The following is a 19497-nucleotide window of genomic DNA, read 5'->3' on the forward strand; positions in this document are numbered from 1 at the left end:
AATTGGAACTGATTATCTTTCTCCCTCCTTAACCTAGCCTTCTTTCCCTCTTTCTAGTGAGGCTATATCACTAGCCTCCCAATCACCTAGACTTAAATCCTCCTCTTTGATTCTTCCCTCTCCTTCACTGCAAATATCCAGTTAGTTGCTGATTCTTGTTTTCCCTTCACAGTATCTCCTATATCCATCTCCTTTTTTCTACTTATATAGCTTCTCATAACCTCACCTGAACTATTCCACTGGCCTCCTTTCTGATCTCCTAGCTTCCATTTTCTCTCTCTTCTCTAATTCATCCTTCACATAACTCACAAAACTCCTGCCGAAGATTCTTCTGTGATCTCCTTTTTGTCTCTCGCCTGTGTTTCCAGTCTTACTCATATTTTTCCCCTTCATTAGTCAAACATGCCTAATTTCTGTTTCCTCTAACTCAGCATTCTTTCTTCTGCCTCAGCACCTTGGCAAAAACTGCCTCCTATACATCGAATGCACTCCCTTCTCACCTGCTGGAAGCTTCTGGCTTCCTTCAAGATGGATCTTGGGTGCCACTTTGTAGGGAAGTTTTTGCCTCATCTTTCTCTAGTTGTATCTATATCTGTTTACTTGTTGCTTAGTCCAGTAGAATGTAAGCTCTTTTGAGGGCAGAAACTGTTTTTGTCTTTGTTTTCCCAACACTTGGCAAAGTGTCTTGTACTTAGTAGATAATAAATGCTTGTTGAATTTAAATTTCTAAAGATTTAAATGAAAACATTTAATGAAAATAATTATTTGTAATTGGCCAGTGTTGATATAAGTTCTTTTATAATTGGCTGGTGTTGCATTCTCAAACCCCTTAGAGCCTGCTTGCTTTAAGGTTTGACCAATTATGATTCCTTTTCTTTTAGGATATAGGCAAAAATATTTAAGATATATGGAGTTGATCTCTCAGCTATGGATTCTAGCTCTGCCTTTGTTAGCTAGCTATCTGTATAATTTTGAGTAAGTCTCTTGAGCTGTTTACTCATTTGTAAAGTGAGTAAGTGATCTCTAAAGGCCTTCTCTATTTTTGAGATTGCTGTGATTCTCAAGTTGATTGTTTACACAGCTAATGAAGCCAGAGACAAGTAGGGTCAGTCTGTGTCTCCTGACAGCCCAATTTTATATAGCACTATCATGGGTTTCCTCTAGTGACAGGTCATAGTGGTAGTTCCTCGTTTCTGCCAAGTTTATGGATCTAGAGATAGTAAAACAAAAGCAGCTTTCGCTGCTCTTTCAAAGTTCATTTTCTTATATTTGGCCCATCATAATGTATCCAAGTTATAACATAGTGACCAGAAAAGGGGGTTATAGATTCAGATGGCTTTCTTTCTCTTTATGTACATTATGGTTCTTTCTTCATATTTATATATGCCCAACCCTAACTCTGTAGTACACATGGGCAAATGATATAATTCTAGTAGGTGGACAAACCTCCCTCCCTCCTCCCCTCATTTTTGGCATCTAACTCTGTTAATGCATATATTCTCTTACATCTTTGTCTAAAAAAGCTCTTTTGGCTAAACACAAAAAGAATCTTGCTTGAACTCTGTCATATATCTGACCCTAACTGCAAGTGACTTTGTGTGTGTTCAGGCTAAGAGATGGCGACTTGTGGAGCAAGTTCTTTGGGCGGATTCTAAATGCCAGTGGTGAGTCCACCACATCTGTTCTGAGAGAGCTTAAAGAAGAAACAAGTAAGGTGTTTGATGATTCTTTTCAAAGTCACCTGAACAACGCTTTATGGAGAGTGGGAAGATTGATCAGCTCAGGGGCTTTGCTCTCCCAACCTGGTGGATAGTCATTATGTCTCTCCTATTCTTCTCCCTAGAGAGAAGGGTTGACTTTGTTATGGAAAATATAAACTGTAATGTGATTTACTTTAGGGCATGTTCTGCTGCACTGGTAACACTTTGGGCCTTTTTTTTTTGTTGTTAGAAGTTTACTTCTAGCTATCTGGTATTTTTGGATATGATAATGTCACCAGTATTGGCCTTTTTTAGAACTTTTTTAAAGAGCTTCTTTGTTCTAAAACTCCATATGGATACCTTTTACCTGACCTTCACCTGAGGTTTTCCTGTCCTATTTACTAATGATCATTGTTTGTTTTGTAAAAAATAAAATTGTATTGGGTACTTCTATGCCTCAGAAGTTTTAATTTACTTTTACTGGGTAAGAAAATCTATGCCATAGCTGTGAAGGTAATTGGTACTTTGACCATTACAAATTATACACCTATAAATTGAAAGTCAATATGGAAAACATTGGTCTTGAAGGCAACACACCTTGACTGAGTACTGACTCTGACATGCAAGGCATTTATTCTCTCTCTCTCAGTCTTCACATCTATAAATAGGAATAGTAATGCCAACACTACCTACTTCATGTGGTTGTTGTGAGGAAGTGCTTTGTAAAAGTTAAAACACTCATAAAAGTGGACTATCATTATCTCTATCCCAAGCTCTAAAAGTTTTTCTGACAGATCAATGAGAACTTGTTACTGCTTTAGGTATTAGGAAATATTTATGCTACTATAGTGAAGTATAGATAATAAACTTTGCTGAAAGCTCAGCTTCTTAAATTTTACCAATAATTTATAGTAAAATCCCCTTAATTTACCCCTCTGGCCATATCAATATTGATTTCAGTTTTCATTGGTGTAACATCCAGGAATGTTGCTGCTTTGGGGCCTATGGTTTAGGGATATGGTATAAATAGTTGATTTAAAGGAAAAATCAGCAACTTTGTTGAAATGTCTCATTTTTCTGTGGGTGGATAAGTGAATGGGTGGCCTTGGAATAGAGATTTTTGCTGGGAGAGAAAGGGATAAAGATAATTTTAGCTCATGGATCATTTTGTAGGTAGGACAGGTATAGTTAGATCCCATTGGGTTACCCTCCTTTCCTATCCCCAGTGCCTTCCACTGGGAATAGGTACTCAGTGTTTGTTGAATTGAAGATCTAGTACCTCTGCCTCCCCCACAGCTTGGATGAGATGGAAATACTGTGTTCCTTCCAGTCGATGAAGAAGCACCAGAGCCCACCATCTGCCCCCCCCACACACATACCCTACAAACTCCTCCCTCACCCTCCACTGCCATCTGACCCAGCATTGTAACCCAAGAACCCCCTGAGGCTTGTGGTCCACCACTACCCCTTAGGACTTCTCAGCCTTGACACAGACCCTGCAGCTGGACTCTCTTGATGTGTTTTTATACTTTTCTATTCATTGCGTTGGGACACTAGGTTTTGACCAATTAAAGGGCAGCATAGAGGCATCAGTGGCAAAGAGGGAGGGCAGAGTTCACAGTTTTTGCCAACTATGCAGGTTGCCAGGGCCCTAATAAAATCTTATGTGCCACTGTAGTTGATATTTGGAACAATAACTGACAACTCTTTTTTATAGATATAATTACTAGAAAAGTCAGAATTTTTATATCTGTTTGAACTAGAAATAATTCAAGAATGTGTGCATATAAATATGTTTATATAGATTGGGTACTAAAAAGGTGGCTTGACCTCGAAGGTGTTATTAAACAAGGAAAATTCAATTTCTTGTTAAAGTGCATATATTTCTTTACATTTACTTTTTCTTTACTAAAATTTACATTTGCATTCAGCTATTGCAGTATTCCCTAATGAAACTCTTTTTTCCCCTTTCTCATACTTTGATCAACTGGTATCATGAGAAGAACACTGGATTTGCAAACAGAAGTCCCAGTTCTGCCACTTAGTACTTGTGTACTAATGGGCTTTAACACTCTTAACATCTCTGGGCCTCAGTTTCCTCGTCTGTAAATTGAAGGGTTTAGATTACATGATTTCTGAGGCTCCTTGCAGCTCTAAGTTCTATGATCTTGTGAACTGCTTTGACATGTAAAGTTATTGCTCAACTGTTGTAAAAAGCAAATATAAATTACCTCCTTAGATAAATTTAGCTGCCATCTGGTGAATTTTTTAAAAATAATTACATTTTTATTCTGAACTTAAATACCAAAAAAAGAGCATTTCTGTATATACAGCAGAACACAAAGAAGATTCTGTATGAAATAGTGAGTTTCCATACTGCTGGCTTTTTTTTCTTTTGTTAAGTATATAATAAATTCTACATGTTACTTTTAAAACTGTCCTACTTAGATGCACGAGAGCAAGATTTTTGGACATGGCCAATATGGGAATTTGTTTTGCTTAACCATGCATATTTATTTGAAGAGTTTTATTTGGTTTTGGTTTTTTATTAGGGAAAAGGAAAGTGGGAAGCAAAGAAAATAAATATTTGTTAGTTAAGTACATATATGTATAAAACCACTCCTGTTTGTAACTTCCTTTTGAACCTCCATCTGTTCCCTTCCTTAAAGTTTAAAAAAAAATGTAATGGCTCTCTCTCATCACTCTCATCACTATTGCTAACTCTGTCTGTCTGTCTGTCTGTCTCTCTCCCTCCCTCCCTCCCTTTCTGTCTTTATGTCTTCCTCTTTGTCTCTCATCACTATTGCTAACCCTCAACCCAAATAAAAGCCAAGGGAAAGGGAGGAGAAAACAACCTTTGTAACAAATGACAGTCAAGCAAAATGAATCCCCCCATAGCCATGTCCAAAAACGTATATCACTGTATCTTTTGTCTATCCCCATTCTGTTCTAGGGAGAGCACCAGGCTTTATCACAGGTCCTCTGGGGACATAGTAGGTGATGGCATTGAAAGGCATCCTCGAGGCTTTAAAAGTTGCCTTTCTTTGCCGTGTTTCTGTCCTTGTGTAAATTGGTGTGGTTCTGCTCATTTCACTCTGCATCAGTTTATAACTACCCACAAAGTGTTGAAATTGTCTCTTGTCATTGCTTATGACTTAACATTCCATTGCATTCATTTACCAGAAACAGCTTGGGGCACAGTGGATAAAGCCCTGGACTGAAAGTTGGGAAGACTTGAGTTTAAATCCAGTCTCAGACATTATCTGCCTCAATAAAGGCAACTTCAACCATAAAATAGAGATAATAACATCTATTTCACAAAGATTGTCATGAGGATCAAATGAGATAATACTTGTTCAACCATTCCCCAGTTGTCTTAAAATACAGTTTAAGTATCTCCATTTGCACCCCCCACCCAAATTACAATCGCTCTTTTTTTTCCTCTCAATTTTTTCCTATCAGAATTTTGAAGTTTGTTGTTTGTAACTATGTCCTTACTCTTAATCTTTCCTCTTAGAGGCAACTAGGGGGCACAGTGAGTAGAGCACTAGCCCTAGAGTCAGGAAGATGAGTTCCAATCTAACCTCAGACACTCACTAGTATACGATCCTGGGCAAGTCACTTGACCTCTGTTTGCCTCAGTTTCCTCACCTGCAAAATGGGGATAACAGCACCTACCTCAGGGTTGTTATGAGCAGCAAATGAGATAATAATTGTAAAACCACTTGTACAATGCCTGCCACATAATAGGTGTTTAATAAATTATTTTCAATTCTTTCTTAGCTGCCTTACGTCACTTCCCACCCTTGCTTGTTTCCATTGACACTGATGTATTTCCTCACCAACTGTGTGTATATGTTCAGCCCCTTTTGTCCATTCCAGATAAGAGGTTCATCTGATGTCCATTCCTCTCACACCTTCCTCCACATTTGTATGCCATTCTTATACAACATTTATGAGAAATTACAAGTTCCCCTTCCCTTCTTTCTGTGCTCATATATTCTTCCTTTTACTGTCTTCTTTTGCCTTCTCAGAATCAAACTAGGACCCTAGGACCACTGTTCATTATCCTTTGAAGAGATTCATTTTCTTTTCCCTCCATTAGAATGTTAGCACTACATCATACAACTTCTAATTGTTCAAATAAAATTTACTCGGCTAGATTTCTCTCAAGTGTTTGCATTTCAAAGTTTTATTTTTTTTATCTCTTGCTTCATTCCAGGTATTCATGTAGTCCTTGTGGAAAATCCATTCTTTTTCCTTTAGGTCTCTGCTTGCAGTTGTTACAGAGTTATTCTCCCCTTTTTGTGGGGCAGAGGGCCGAGGAATCTCTGTGTCTACAATAGTTTTTTATGCCAATCTCTCTTCCTTGGTTTACTCATCTCTTTAACTTTAATTCCTGACCTTTGACTTTGTGCCAAGGCCAGGCTTCATGTTTGAGTTGTTATTCGTCTTACTTGGTCTCACCCTGCATCACCAGGGTTCTTGTGCAGACCTCAACTTCCTGGTGTTAGGCCTCCCTGGATCTTTGAGATTCTGAGCAGCACTACATCTTCTAGGCCCTCTAAAATGTCTCAGGACAAAATGATAGGGATCTCAGAGCCCCTGAATTTGGGGTCTGGGGACTTGGACTGAGTACCTCTCTACCATCATGGCCAATGCCTGTCTGTCCCTACCACTTCCTGGCTGCTTAAGTCTCTGGCCTGTCTCTGGTTGCCTTGGGAGACTACCAACTTGGTTGCCTATGCTGGTGCTAGCTTTGCTTGTGGCCACCTTTTCCCATCTGCTAAATTGTTCAGTGCTTATTCTTGGCCAAGATGCTACTAAAATCAAATCTGTTCTTCCTATGGGGGAATTTAGTTCATGAAGCAATGTAGGAAAAAATGTCTAAAGAAATAACTTGATTTGGAATCTGATCTTGGCTCCCCATTCTTCCCTTAGTGGTGGAGTAATAAGAGCCCTTGACCTGTGCATGTCTTAGTAGGGAGTAGTCTCTTTGGCTAAGGCTAAGTACCAAGTGTCCATTTTGCCAGTGTTAAATTGCTTAAGTCTTATTTTCCATTGTAAACTTCAGTTGATTGTTTCACTGTCTTATTGAGTGGGTGATGTAAGGGTGGATCGGATCCCCTTAGAAAAGCTAAAAAAATAGAATCATATTTTCAGGCCTTGAAGGGACTTTAGAAGCATCTAAGTTCTCATTTTATAGATGAGGAAAATTGGCGAGGTTAAGACTTGCCCATGGTCACACAGCTAGTGTTAGAGGCAGATTTTACTTAGGTCTTCCTGACTAAAACTAGTACTGAACTATATAAGAATTATCCATTTCTTTCCCACAATCCTCTGTGTGTGTATGCATAGTTCATTGGTATAGACAACTAATTTGCTTTACCATAGCAAATCTTCATCACATCTGCAACTTGTAGTCTTAAAGTTGCCTGGGTACAAAGAGGTTGAATGTTTGTCCATAGTCACACAGCCAGTTTGTTTTGAAGTGAAACTTGGACCCAGGAAGGATTTTCTGGAATCTAAATCTGGTTCTCTATCCACTATATCACACTGCCTTTCAGCACAAACATTTTTCAAAGTCCTCACTAGAGGTGAATCAGAAAATAGTAACATTGCAATATCAGGATCCAATCGTTGCAAACTTATATGCTGTTAGATTCCCTGGATACAAGACACTTTATTGTTTCTACTCATATAACTAAATGCATAGCTCCCTTGGGATAAATGTGACTCTGAAAAGTGAAGATGTTTATCTCTTAATTAAGACTACTTTGGACTGTTGCTAAGCTGCCCTCCTGAAGGAGGTAGAAAAGCTTAACATGTGGCTTTCAAATGGTGCCAGGTAAAATGGTCTTTAGGCTGTCACCTGGATTTAGCAAAGCTAGGAAGAAAGCAGTTCTTTCTTGTCCTGTTGTATATAAAAAGGAAGAATTCCAGCTTGATTGTAGTAATTCTAATGTAATTAGAACCTATCTGAGACTCTTCAGGAGTGAGGAAGTCGTCCCAGAAAGACACTTCATCTTGGCAAATTAATGACCAGTCTGATTTTTTTTAACCACAAGGTCAGCTGGCCAAAAGAAGTATTCCTAGAATCTAGTACTTAATTGTTCCATAATCTCTAAAAACCTTAGTTTTCCCAATTAATAAGTGAGCAAAGGACATCAACAGGCAGTTTTTATAGAAAGAAATCCAAGCTTTAAATATCCATATGAAAAAATACTCCGAGTCACTAGAGAAATGCAAACTAAAGCGACCCCTGAGGTTCTACTTCGAAACAAAATTAACCAAAAAAGGAAAATAATAAATATTGAAGGGACTACAGGAAAACAGGCACATTAATGTTTTGTTGATAGAGCTATAAATTGGTATAGCCATTCTAGAAAGTAATATGGAACTATGAACAAAAGTTTACTAAACTAGGTACCCTTTGACTCACTATTACTAGATTCATACCCCAAAAATATCAAAGAAAGAGGAAAAAAGACCCATATATACAAAAATATTCATAGCTTTTTCTGTGGTGCCAAAAACTAAGGGGATGCCCATCATTTGGGCAATGACTGAACAGGTTATGGCATAAAGTAATAGAATCCTATTGTACCATAAAAAAAATGATAAAGGGAACAGTTTCAGAGACATATGGGAAGACTTGTATGAACTGATGCAGAATGAAATGAGCAGACCACCTGGAGTCAGGAAGACCTGAATTTTAGTCCTGCCTCAGACACTTACTAGCTGTTTGAACCTGGTCAAGCCACAACCTCTCTGTGCTTCAGTTTCCTCATCTGTAAAATGAGGATAATAATAGCACCTATCTCACAGGGGTTATTATGAGGATCAAATGAGATAACAAATGTAGAATTTTTTTAATCCTTAAGTTCCTACTATGTATCAGGCACAAAGATAAAAATGAATGGCTTTGTCCTTGAGGAAATTACATTCTAAGGAGACAGGGAGGATAAAATAAAAATTCAATCATCTACACAAAATTGATACTAGGTAATTTTGGGGGTAAGGTACTAGCAATCAGGAAAAGCTTCACATATAGGTGAGTGTATGAGCTATGGTAATCCCAGGAATTTTCATTTGAGGATCTCAGGAGGTGATTGGTGGATTCTTTCAATTTCTATTTTACCTTCTGGTAAAATCCAAGAAATCAGGGCAATTTCTTGAAATGTGACATCTAGTGATGGCTAGGTGGAGCAGTGAATAGAGCACTGGCCCTGGAGTCAGGAGAACTTGAGTTCAAATCTGACCTCACACACTTAACACACACACACAAAAAACTAGCCATGTGACCTTGGGCAAGTCACTTAACCCCAATTACCCTCCAAAAAAACAGAATGTTTGATTATTTTAGGGGCAGCTAGGTGTCACAGTGAATAGGGCACCGGCCCTGGAGTCAGGAGGACCTGAGATCAAATTCAGCTTCAGACATAACATACATACACACACACAAAAATTAGCCATGTGACCCCCAACTGCCCTACCCTTACCCCTCCAAAAAGCAAAAAAAAATATATTATTAAAAAAAATACAGAAATGTGATGTCTAGGCTCTTTTTAAAAAAATCAATAATTCTTAAATCATCTCTCCTCAATCTATTTTCCAGGTCAGTTGTTTTTCCAATGAGATATTTCACATTTTCTTCTATTTGTTTTCTTCTGAATTTGTTTTGTTTCTTGAAGTCTCATAGAATCATTAGCTTCCATTTACCCAATTCTAATTTTTAAGGAATTTTTCTTCAGTGAGCTTTCGTATTTCTTTTCTCCATTTGACCAATTCTAGTTTTTTGTTTAGGCAATTTGTTTGGGTTTTGAGTTGGGTTTTTTTTGTGGGGGTGCATTTCAATAGTTTTATTAACATCATGGGACTTTGTTAGGTTACTTCAGCCAACTTAAGTTCGAACTGATGAATTAGAAAGGGAATTCTTCAGTGAATCAGGTGGTTTAGGAGTAACTGGAGAATGCATCTGCAAAATGCTTTACAAAAATGAGACATACTATGGTTTTTCTGCAACATGATGTCAAAGGGAAATTTAAGCTAGTTATAGTTATTATAGAAGTTAAACTCTATATTGCACTGATTAACTATATGCTTTCCCAACCCTGTTTGTGAATTTAGATTCATTAATCTATAACTAGCCTTAAGTGCTCCAACTACTGTGTAATTAGTCAATTAAATTGCTGCTTGTTGTGTTTGTTCTTTCTTTTTCAAAGACTGTGACATTAGGGAGATGATGACATGACTTGCAGTTGACTTTGATTTGAGTCAGGGAGGGCTGTATAAGGTCACCAGCCTCACTTTCTTCTCCAGAACCATCTGGATAGACAACTCACTTTAGTCTCTCTGAATTGTTACAGGAATATTTATGACAATAGTATATCCCATATGTATTGCTTTTAAATACAAAGCTCTATACTAACAGTCCAATTTTGTACTAACAATAATCCTTATTTAAAAATTCTAGAGTGTTAGGATTAGCATATATTGCTTTAGAAGGGCATACCTGAGGTTTCAGATTGGCAGACTATCAGAATTGTACAATAGAAATTAATTTTTTTCTAAGGGGCTAGATAGTGAGATAAAAATTATTCTTTATAGAACTTTGTATATCACTTGTTCCCTAGGATAATGTTGAAGATTGCTTAAATTTAACATGTCTGTCTACAACTTTAATAGAACTGATAGTCAAATTTAAATGAAAAAATATGCCAAACAAAACTAAATCTGTATAATTATTGGATTATCTAGTTGTGTAAGGCTTTAACAAGGTCGTTTATACTGCCTCAAAAACTAGAAACCCTCACTATACTAAGGTGCATCATATCATTTTTCTGAAGTTGATCTGTTTTGATGTGAACTTGTATCACCATTCAAATAAAATCAATCACACCTTGCCATCAGTACTACCTATAATCAGTATACCAAGCCAGATACTACTAGATTGGATCAGTATTAACTGTGAATTCCCCTAGAGTCTCCCATCCTTATTCTACGTTAAGGTTTCACATTTGAGTTTTAGTTTGTACAGACATGCCTCAAAGAGGATCATAATTTAGTCCTGAACACATTTCCAACTGCAGCACACATAATCAATTTCCAACTGTAGCTTGTTTTCCCCTCAAGTCCGAAAACATCAATGCTAACCTAGCTGCTGTGTTTCAGCTTCACAGCTTAAATCCATTCTAACGTTGGAGTCCATGGTTCTGATGGGAAATAAGCCTTCAAAACAGTTGAATTTCTTCACCATAAGCATCTTATTAAGACCCAGTTTCAGGGATTGTTGGAAGATAAGCAATTTTGTAACTATGCTTCAGCTCACATGCAGTACTCCCAGACACAGTCCACTACAACTTCGGAACATTTGGTTTAGAACTCTTGTTTGACGAGTATTCAGTTAGGCACTTTGTTCCCGCCACAAGGTCAGATCTCTGCAATTTATCTTGGAATATTTCTGGAGACATTCTACTCCTTCTGTCAGTTCAATAAATTATATAAATTTTTGTGCTTGAATCTCTAGTGCAATTATAGACAAAGCCAATAGGCATTTGCTTTGCTTTAGGAAATATAATCCTACTGGGGCATACCTTAAGTGGAACTTCCTGTCTTTTTTTTTTTTTACCTTTTTTGGAGGGCAATTGGAGTTAAGTAACTTGCCCAAGGTTACACGGTTAGTATTTTTGTGTGGGTGTTAAGTGTCTCAGGTCGGAACCGAACTCGGGTCCTCCCAACTCCAGGGCCGGCACTTTACTCACTGTGCCACCTAGCCACCCCCTACTTCCTGTCTTTCAAAACTAATGTTCTTTCTCCTTTCAAATGGTGAGTTTTCATGAATGAGTGAATAATAGAGCTGTAGAAACTGAAAGGCAGCAGTAGCACACCTTCTCTAATCTAATCTTTTCCATTCTCATAGGGTAAGAAACTGAAATTTTATTGGTTTATTCAGACCGAATCAGTAAACTGATGGGACATTTCTGTCTTCCTATACAGCCTTATAGAAGTAACTTAATCCCTCGTATTCAAGATGTTTGGTCTGTACCTTCATTCTGGATAGAAATCTGCCCATTAAATTCACAGCTGCAGGGGCGGCTAGGTGGTGCAGTGAATAGAGCACCGGCCCTGGAGTCAGAAGGACCTGAATTCAAATCCGGCCTTAGACACTTAACATAACTAGCTATGTGACCTTGGGCAAGTCACTTAACCCCAACCACCCGGCCTTCCACCCTCCAAAAAGTGAAAACAAACAAAATTCACAGCTGAAGAAAATGTCTCTGTGAAAACCAAAGAGCTGAGTTAGGCTAAGGAGGTCTTCCACTTCCAAGTCCCTCAGTCTTGCAGTCATCCAGAGGCCATTATCACAAGCAGATTCAATTAGTCTCAAGCCACAGACCTTTGGCTGACTTCTGGACTCTTGTTCCAACAGAACATTCAGCTGGTGCAACAGCTTCTGAGCTTCAGTTGTTACCAGTGCCTCTATCATCTTGAGCTCTGCTTAGAGGCTCTTACAAGCCTCCCCTCTGGGGCCTATCCTCTCCTCACCCTGAAAAATTAGTCCAAATGTCCCAGACTACTAGGAAACTACACTGGGGAGAGGAGAGCAACCTGGGAAGTGGGGTGGCAGGGAGAAGATGATGGAGGGTGTTTCTCCCAGTTCTGTTTTTAAAAGAGTTCTTTTCTATAGCAAATTTTTATACCTCTTTTACCACTAGGCCAGTTTTGTTTTTTAAGATGTTATTTTCTTCAGTATTTTTTGTGCTTCTTTTACCAAGCTGTTAATTCTCTTTTAATAATTTTCTTCCATGGGGCAGCTAGGTGGCGCAGTGAATAGAGCATCGGCCCTGGAGCTGGGAGGACCTGAGTTCAAATGCGGCTTCAGACACTTAACACAAAAACTAGCTGTGTGACCTTGGGCAAGTCACTTAACCCCAATTGCCCTCCAAAAAGCAAAATTTAAAAAAATGCTGAGGTATGGTGAGAAAAATATTTCCTTGTTCGGGGCGGCTAGGTGGCACAATGAGTAGAGTGCCTGCCCCAGAGTCAGGAGGACCTGAGTTTGGATCCAGACACTTAACACACACACACACACACCACACACAAACCTAGCCACGTGACCTTGGGCAAGTTAACCCCAATTGCCCTCCAAAAAGAAAAAAAAAAACAATTTTCTTCCATCACTCTCATTTCTTTTCCCAATTTTTCTTCTTTTTTTATCTATTTCTTTAACTCTTCCAGAAATTCTTGGATCCTATATGTCTTGGTCTTCTCTGCCACTGTAGTGGCTTTTTATGGTGTTTGCATATTTCCCCACCCTATTTCTTGACCTTGAACTTTAACATGTTAAATTGGGTTCCAATCACCTGGAGTGGGAAGGCAGTGTACCAAGCTTCAGGCTTTTTTGTGCTGCTGTTTTCAGAGCTAGTTCCCAGGGTCCACAAGTTTTCAATGTTTCCAAGGTGGTGTGATCATGGGAGAGGTGTGGTCACTGTTCTCCTGCTTGTCTCTCTGATCATTACAACCAGGAAGGGCCCCTGTTCTCCTCTCTTCCCTGGAATTGTGACCGGGAACTGCTTATGGGCAGTAGGGTTGCCAATCGAAGCCAGCTGCACCTAGTGCCAGCAAAGGATCCACTGTAATCTCTCACTTTGCAAATCTTAAAATGCTATGTAAATGCTATTATTATTATTATCATCACTATAATAACATTATAAAGACAACTTTGAAAGTCTTAAGAACTTAGATCAATGCAATGACCAACCACTATTCCAAGAAATCCGTTGACGTTGCCTCCTGGCAGAGGGATAAAGGACTCAGTGCAGAAGAGATGTAAATTTTTGAGCATGGCTGTTAGGGAAATTTCTTTTGCTTAACTGCATATTGATCACAAAAATGTTGTGATTTATTTTTCAAAGGCTGGGATGGAGGAAGAGGGAATAGGAAGGTAGGAAGAAGAGAAATGCTTTTTCATTGACAAAGTATTTTTTCTTAAAGAAAAAAATTTAAACTACCATGACAAACTAAACTTAAAAAAAAACCCTTAAAAAAAAGTAAAAGTAACTGGTTCCTCATCAATTCAACGCTCAGCCTAGCATTCAGAACCCTCCTTAATCTGACTCTCACCTCCCCTTTTATATGTTTTCCATTACAGTCATATTAGTTTAGGAGCTATCCTTCTATATAAACAACATTCCAACTCACCTCTTTCCCTTTGTACAAGTGGTCACCCACATCTAAAATACTCTCCCTTCACACCTCTTTGTAGATTCTAGATTTCCACAACTCAGGGACACCTCCTATATGAAGACTTTCTTGATACCTCCCAACCTCATTTTCCATTTATTAGTATTCTCTCCCTCATGAAATTACTCCACATATACACCTGTATGGGCTTTATTCCCCCCTAGAATAAGTAAGGATTTTTTTATCTGTGTATTCCCATTGCCTTGAACAAAGTTGGCATTTAATAAATATTTCTTATATTAAATGAGTGAATCCTAATGTAAACTTTTTATTTAACTGTTTCAACATTCAGGAACACCTAGGTAAGTGGGAGGCATCATACAGTTTTATGTTTGGCTCATGTGTGTGTTTTGCTGCTGCCTTCTCTCTGATATGATAGAAGGAATTGCCTCCACACCCTCAAATGGCATGGCTCCAATATGGTTGGTTGTTAGCGATGGTTTTGTAGTTGGGGCTTAGGCCTTAATAACGATGGGGAATGAGAACGACAGATTCAGAGAAAAGAGGACCAATGGTCTACAGAACATAAAATAATCTAAAAGGTCCAATGGAATTTGAGTTGGAGAGGAGATTGAATTTTAAATCTGCCTAATATAAACTCAAACAAGAATTTTGAGTTATGTTTAAGGAACACCAGAATTAAACCACACCCAGAATATTGAAATAGATTCCAACAACAGAGGCCTGGAACAGCCTTAGGCAAATTTACCTAGTGTAACTGAATTCTAAGCAGGCATGCAGCTTTTAAAGAAGAATTCAGGCTTTGGCCGTTACTGTTAATTTATCTCTACAATTAAAGAGTTTGAAGAAAGAATATTAAAATTTATTTTAACTTATGCATGACTAAGAAAAATGCAGTGAGGAAAAAAAAAGGAAACATTTTACTGGGGGAAAAAATCTTTGCATCAAATATATCTGATAAGGGTCTAATAGCTAAGAATTATGGGACCACAAACATGTAAACCCAAGATCCATTCTCCAGTTGATCCAAAAGATGTGAAAAAATGGTTCCCCAAAAAACTACAAACTAGGAATTAATGATTACAATAGAAAACATCTCTTTCTAACATTATCCTTGTTTCTGTCAAGGGTAACACCATTCTTCCATGTTCACAATCCCAGAATGATCCCCAACTCTTCACTCTCCCCCCACCTCCAATTAATTGCCAAGTCTCGTGAATTCGATCTCTATAGCATCTCATAAATCTGGCCTCTTACTCCACTCATTCAACAGCTACCTCCCTTATTACTTCTCACCTATGCTGGTCACTTCCTGTTAGTCCCCCTACCTCCATCACTCTGCACTCCAATCTATCCTACGGTCAGTTACCAAAGTGACATCTATGAAGGACAGATCTGGCAGTGCCTTTTATCTGATCAAAAAACTCAGGCTCCCTTTTGCCTCTAGGATCAAATGCAAATTCCTGTTTGACTTTTGAAGTTCTCTCCCCTCTGACTTAAGCCTACTTTTCCAGCTTTATTACACATTACTCCCCATCTGTGAATGCTATGGTCCATCCAAACTGATCTTCCACACATGCAATAATCCAATTCCCATCTCTGTCCTTGCACAGGCTATTCCCAGCGCCTGGAGTGCACTCCCTCCTCACCACCATTAGTCTGTGTTTCATGAAAGCAGAGACTGACTTCGCCTTTCTTTGTATCCCCAGTACTTAGAAGGTAGGTAGCTGGCACATAGTAATAAACACTTTAATAAGTGCTTGTTGATTTGACTTAACATCTACCTCTTAAAATCTTTAGCTTTCTTAAAAGTTCATTTCAAGCATCGCCTCCTCAAGACTTTTCCTAATTCCCACATCTGCTAGAGTCTCTCCTGGACTCAAAAGTACATTTACTTTCTATATGGATTGTATTTGCTCTCGTCTCGTTTGCTAGATCTTTCTCTAGTTCATACCTGTCCCGCAAAGCTCTGTCCTGAGCCCTTTTTTCTGCCTCTATGCTGTTTCCTTCAGTGATTTCATCAAGTGATTTCACTCACTTGGTGATCCTGCAATTTTGACTATGATCTATGCAGATCCAGCCCTAACTTCTCCAACTGCCTATTAGATATGTCAAATTGGATGTTCCATGACCGTCTTAAACTCAGCATGGCCAAAAATGAACTCATTATCTTTGACATCTCTCATATATATCCTCTTCTCTCCTCCCACCACCCCTGCAGGCCCTCATCACTAGACCTGCAGTAGCCTGCTGTTTGGCCTCCCTGCCTCAAGTCTTATCCCTGCTCAAATCTGTCCTCCACTCACCTGTCAAATTCATCTTCCTAAAGCACACCCCTCTCTCAAATTCAATAAACTTCAATGTCTCCCTATTAACTCCAAGATCAAATATAAAATCTTCCATTTGACTTTTAAAGTGTGACCCATTCTTGCCTTTCCAATCTTCTTACATGTCACTCTTCTCCACAGAATCTGTGATCCAAGGACACTGGTCTCCTTTCTGTTCCTCTCACAGGATGCTCCATCTCCAGAAAGGAGACCTAAGCTGCTTGAGCTTATTGTTTTGATATTGTTTTGGTTTTGGTTTTGTTTCTGCAGGATATAGCACAATTCTTTGCGCAAAGTAGGTCTCTTACTAAAAAATTTTAAAAGTATAATGTAGAGAGTGCTGACCTTGAAGCCAGGAAGTCCTTGGGTCAAGTCCACCTCTGACTCAAAACAAATCACTTAAACCTCTCAGTGCTTGAGGCCCGAGGTGTCAGACACACAGCTGAAAGCAGCCTCCAACACTCTGGAAAGGAGCCCAACCAGATCATTAAAATATAATTGGGAAGTATTTAACAACTAAATAAAAATACACGAAAACATAGATGATGTTAATGTGTGCTTTTCTAAGTGAATATGTGGCACACAGGATTCCTTAGGTACGGTTCAGTGGATGTGTTTCTGTTTGACTTTGACACTTGTGTTAAGCATCTCTTGGAGTCTAAGTTGCAGAGATGGTGACCTGCATTGGTAGAAGGAGTTTCTCACCAGGGAGCTCTTTTATCAATGAAATCACAGGTTTCAGTCCCGATTCCTGTTCCTAATAAATGCTTGCTGCCTGAATGAATCACTAATAATAGAAGCCAAATCAAAATAACTCTGAGGCTTCACTCTCACACCCAGAAAATTGGCAAAGATGACAGAAGAGACAAGTGGCCTGTGCTGGAGGCGTTTCAGAAAGACAGACCCTCTAACACCATCGGTGGGGCTGTGAATTGATCAACCATAGAAAGGCAATTTGGAATTCTACTTTTTTAAAAATGACCAAAATGTACATACCCTTGACCCAGAGATCCCACTCCTCGGCATAAAGTAGAATTCCAAATTGATACATGCATACATACATACATATATATATATATATATATACCTCATCTTAGTAGATGGTCTCCATGAGTTTCTATGGGTCAAAGAAAACCTTTTTCATCTCCTGGCCAACTTTCTGATGATGTACCTTTAAAAACAAAGCCAGGCTGGTCTTTAGATGACAGTATATTTTTGGAACCCTTGACAAAACCTTTCTACCCTTCCAGAACCTGCTAAAGCTTTTGGTCTCCACTGGCATAAACTTCAAGAATTCAGGGTTATCTCCACATAACAATAAAGCATCAAAGTAGGACTTTAATGAGGAATGTGTGCGTATGAATATACATATACATATAAATCTTGTGTCCCATCAGAATTAATTTTTTCACCAATTACATATAAGGGTGCAGCTAGTACCTGGTGTGGGGAAGATTCCTCTTCATTTAGTCTCAGACACTAGCTGTGTGATCCTGGGAGAAGTCACTTGTTTGCCTCAGTTTCTTCATCTATAAAATGAGCTGGAGAAGAAAATGGCAAACCACTTCAGTATCTCTGCCAAGAAAATCCCAAATGGGGTCATGAAGAGTCGGACACAACTGAAAAAATGACTGAACAACATTATATATAAGCTCCCATGGTAATCTTAAGTGTTGAACCTACAAATATTTTGTTTTAGTAATCGCCCTGAGATTTCATTCCAGTGCCATGCATATCGTGGGCACTCAGATGGAATGAAACAACACATAAATAACAGCTACATTCAAGCATTCTAGATGCTATCGTGAGTGCCCCTGGTCTGAATCCCTAACCTCACATTCTTGTTCACAATGTCACTTGTTAGTGAACAGAGCACCGGCCCTGGAGTCAGGAGGACCTGAGTTCAAATTTAGCTTCAGACACTTAACATAAAACTAGCCATGTGACCTTGGGCAAGTCACTTAACCCCAATTGCCCTACCTTCCCCCCTCCAAAAAGCAAAAAGAAAAAATCTAAAAAAAAAAAAAAAACAAAATCAATGTCACTTGATTTCTCTATATTCTTTTAGCCTGTTGATGTGAGATCCGCTGTAGGAGTACTGCCAGGTTAATCATCCCTTCCACCTTCTGTTTTACCCTAAAAAACAAACAAACGAACGAAACTCCACTTATTTTCTTATAGCTGGCTAGTGACAAAAATCAGAACTCATACCCAGGCCTCCTAATTCCTACTGCATTACTCCTCTCACTGTGTTGATGGTGACAACATATTCTGTATCCTACAATGTGACCTTATAATACTTGTCATAGTGTATATTGTTTCCATTTATATAGGGACTCATGCTTTCTAAGTAATTTCCTTCTTCCCCCCCCCACATGGACATTAGATCGAAACACTAAACACCTATATTTTATGAGCTCATTAACACACTTTATTAAACCATTTGATATGATGGTTTCATTATGTAGCTTAAGTGAACTTTGCCCTAAATAATTGTTCCTGCCCTGTGATGCAAAAACACTCAGCTGATCTTTTAAAAACAAAAACCAGAAAGCAAATGCCCAGTCAAATGAGTACACATTAAAATGAGGATATAGTTGGAGAGAGAAAAGACAGCAAAGGGAATCTGGTAACTGATGAAATCCAGAAAATAAGAGACTTATTAACAAGCATTTCTTAAGCATTGCTAGGGATACAAAGATGAGAAATACAGTCCCTGTCCTCAGGGTTGCCTCCCAATGGGGAAAAATAGTCAGCAACTAAAGGTTGCCTGAAAGGCATTTATTTGTAGGTGCTTCTGTGTATAAGATAAGAATGTATTCCTGATGCAAAGAGTGATAAGGAACCAGTGTCAGGCTTGTAGAAAGGGCTATGCATTATTGGTAGAGCTATGAATTGGTTGAGGGGTGGAGAACGTGTGGCTGCAAGGCCACATGTGGCCCCTCTAGGTCCTCAAGTGTGGCCCTTTGTGTGATGTGGCCTTGTTCCCCACAGTTCCCCTTATTGTCCAACCAGCACAGGAAAATCATTGGAATGATATACAAAGGTGACAAAAACTCTCATATGCTTTGACCTAAAGATTCCACTTCTAGGCAATATACCCCAAGGAGGTCAATGGTAAAAAAGAAAGGTACCCTACAAGACCAAGATATTTACAGCAGCACTTTTTGTAGTAGCAAAGAACTGGTATTAATGTTTATTTATGCTATTCTGTTGAAGAATGGCAAAACAGGCTATGGTACATGAATGTAATAGAATATTGC

The 19497-nt window shown here is 38.7% G+C and overlaps 1 protein-coding gene, 1 long non-coding RNA gene and 1 pseudogene across 7 annotated transcripts in view; 1 reads left to right on the top strand and 2 right to left on the bottom strand.

The window, feature by feature from the left end:
* BUB1B (BUB1 mitotic checkpoint serine/threonine kinase B) overlaps positions 1 to 2153 on the top strand; it is a 58570-nt gene extending 56417 nt beyond the window's left edge. For all 3 annotated transcript variants that reach the window (XM_069105732.1, XM_069105734.1, XM_069105733.1), the window contains one exon: positions 1609 to 2153. In XM_069105732.1, coding sequence (XP_068961833.1) covers positions 1609 to 1813 — 205 coding nt within the window. In that variant the 3' untranslated portion in view covers positions 1814 to 2153. The remainder of the gene's footprint in view (positions 1 to 1608) is intronic.
* Positions 1 to 19497, bottom strand: part of LOC138175382 (uncharacterized) — a 63084-nt gene that overhangs the window by 30498 nt on the left and 13089 nt on the right. The window contains exons 3-6 of one of the 4 annotated variants that reach the window (XR_011171980.1): positions 17675 to 17775; positions 17322 to 17405; positions 16580 to 16697; positions 12931 to 13315 (exon numbers count right to left, since the gene is read on the bottom strand). This is a non-coding gene — a long non-coding RNA (uncharacterized lncRNA). Of the gene's footprint in view, positions 1 to 12930; positions 13316 to 16579; positions 16698 to 17321; positions 17406 to 17674; positions 17776 to 19497 lie in introns of those variants that run through there. The other 3 variants (XR_011171978.1, XR_011171981.1, XR_011171979.1) reach the window with 3 other exon arrangements.
* On the bottom strand, positions 10970 to 12395 carry LOC138175294 (cyclin-G1-like; annotated as a pseudogene).

Source organism: Petaurus breviceps, unplaced genomic scaffold (assembly GCF_028583685.1).
Source record: "Petaurus breviceps papuanus isolate PSGF00001 unplaced genomic scaffold, PetGlider_PUasm1.0 77, whole genome shotgun sequence".
NCBI lineage: Eukaryota > Metazoa > Chordata > Mammalia > Diprotodontia > Petauridae > Petaurus > Petaurus breviceps.